Raw genomic sequence first — 504 nt, forward strand, 5'->3', positions numbered from 1 at the left:
GCCACCGCGCCCGCTCCCCACGCCGCCGCGCTCTTCGCCCCGCGTCTGCCCCCAGGATGGTCCGTCCCAAGCACCAGCCCGGCGGGCTTTGCCTCCTCCTGCTGCTGCTCTGCCAGTTCATGGAGGACCGCAGCGCCCAGGGTAAGTGACTGGGGATGCGCTGAGGGGGAGGAGGTTCGGCTCAGGGCAAGGGCTTGTACTTTTCTGTGGTCCCCACTTGGTCTGTTCTGAGAAAGGCGTCTCTCGGAAGATGTTGGACCAACTTAGCGACTCCAGGATGGAGAGAAGTGGGGAAACAAGGCAGTGACACTTTAGGACCGGGAGCCGAGTTTAGAGCGCAGTTATCCTTAAAAAGGAAAGGGAGTGAACCGGAGTCTCTCTCAGTAGTTAGGGTTAGATGCTCCGAGTTCTGGACATAATGAGTTTAGATGTTATCTCTCCCCTTTTTGGCTCTGAAGAAGGGGACAAGCATCAGTAGCCCGGAGATTTCAGTCAACCCATTTG

At 57.5% G+C, this 504-nt stretch overlaps 1 protein-coding gene across 1 annotated transcript in view; it reads left to right on the forward strand.

Moving 5' to 3' along the window:
- The first annotated feature begins 56 nt into the window (after nucleotides 1–56).
- FST (follistatin) overlaps nucleotides 57–504 on the forward strand; it is a 6,068-nt gene continuing 5,620 nt past the window's right edge. The window contains exon 1 of the mRNA XM_015589835.2: nucleotides 57–141. Within this exon, the coding sequence (XP_015445321.1) occupies nucleotides 57–141 (85 nt within the window). The remainder of the gene's footprint in view (nucleotides 142–504) is intronic.

Source organism: Pteropus alecto, unplaced genomic scaffold (assembly GCF_000325575.1).
Source record: "Pteropus alecto unplaced genomic scaffold, ASM32557v1 scaffold73, whole genome shotgun sequence".
NCBI lineage: Eukaryota > Metazoa > Chordata > Mammalia > Chiroptera > Pteropodidae > Pteropus > Pteropus alecto.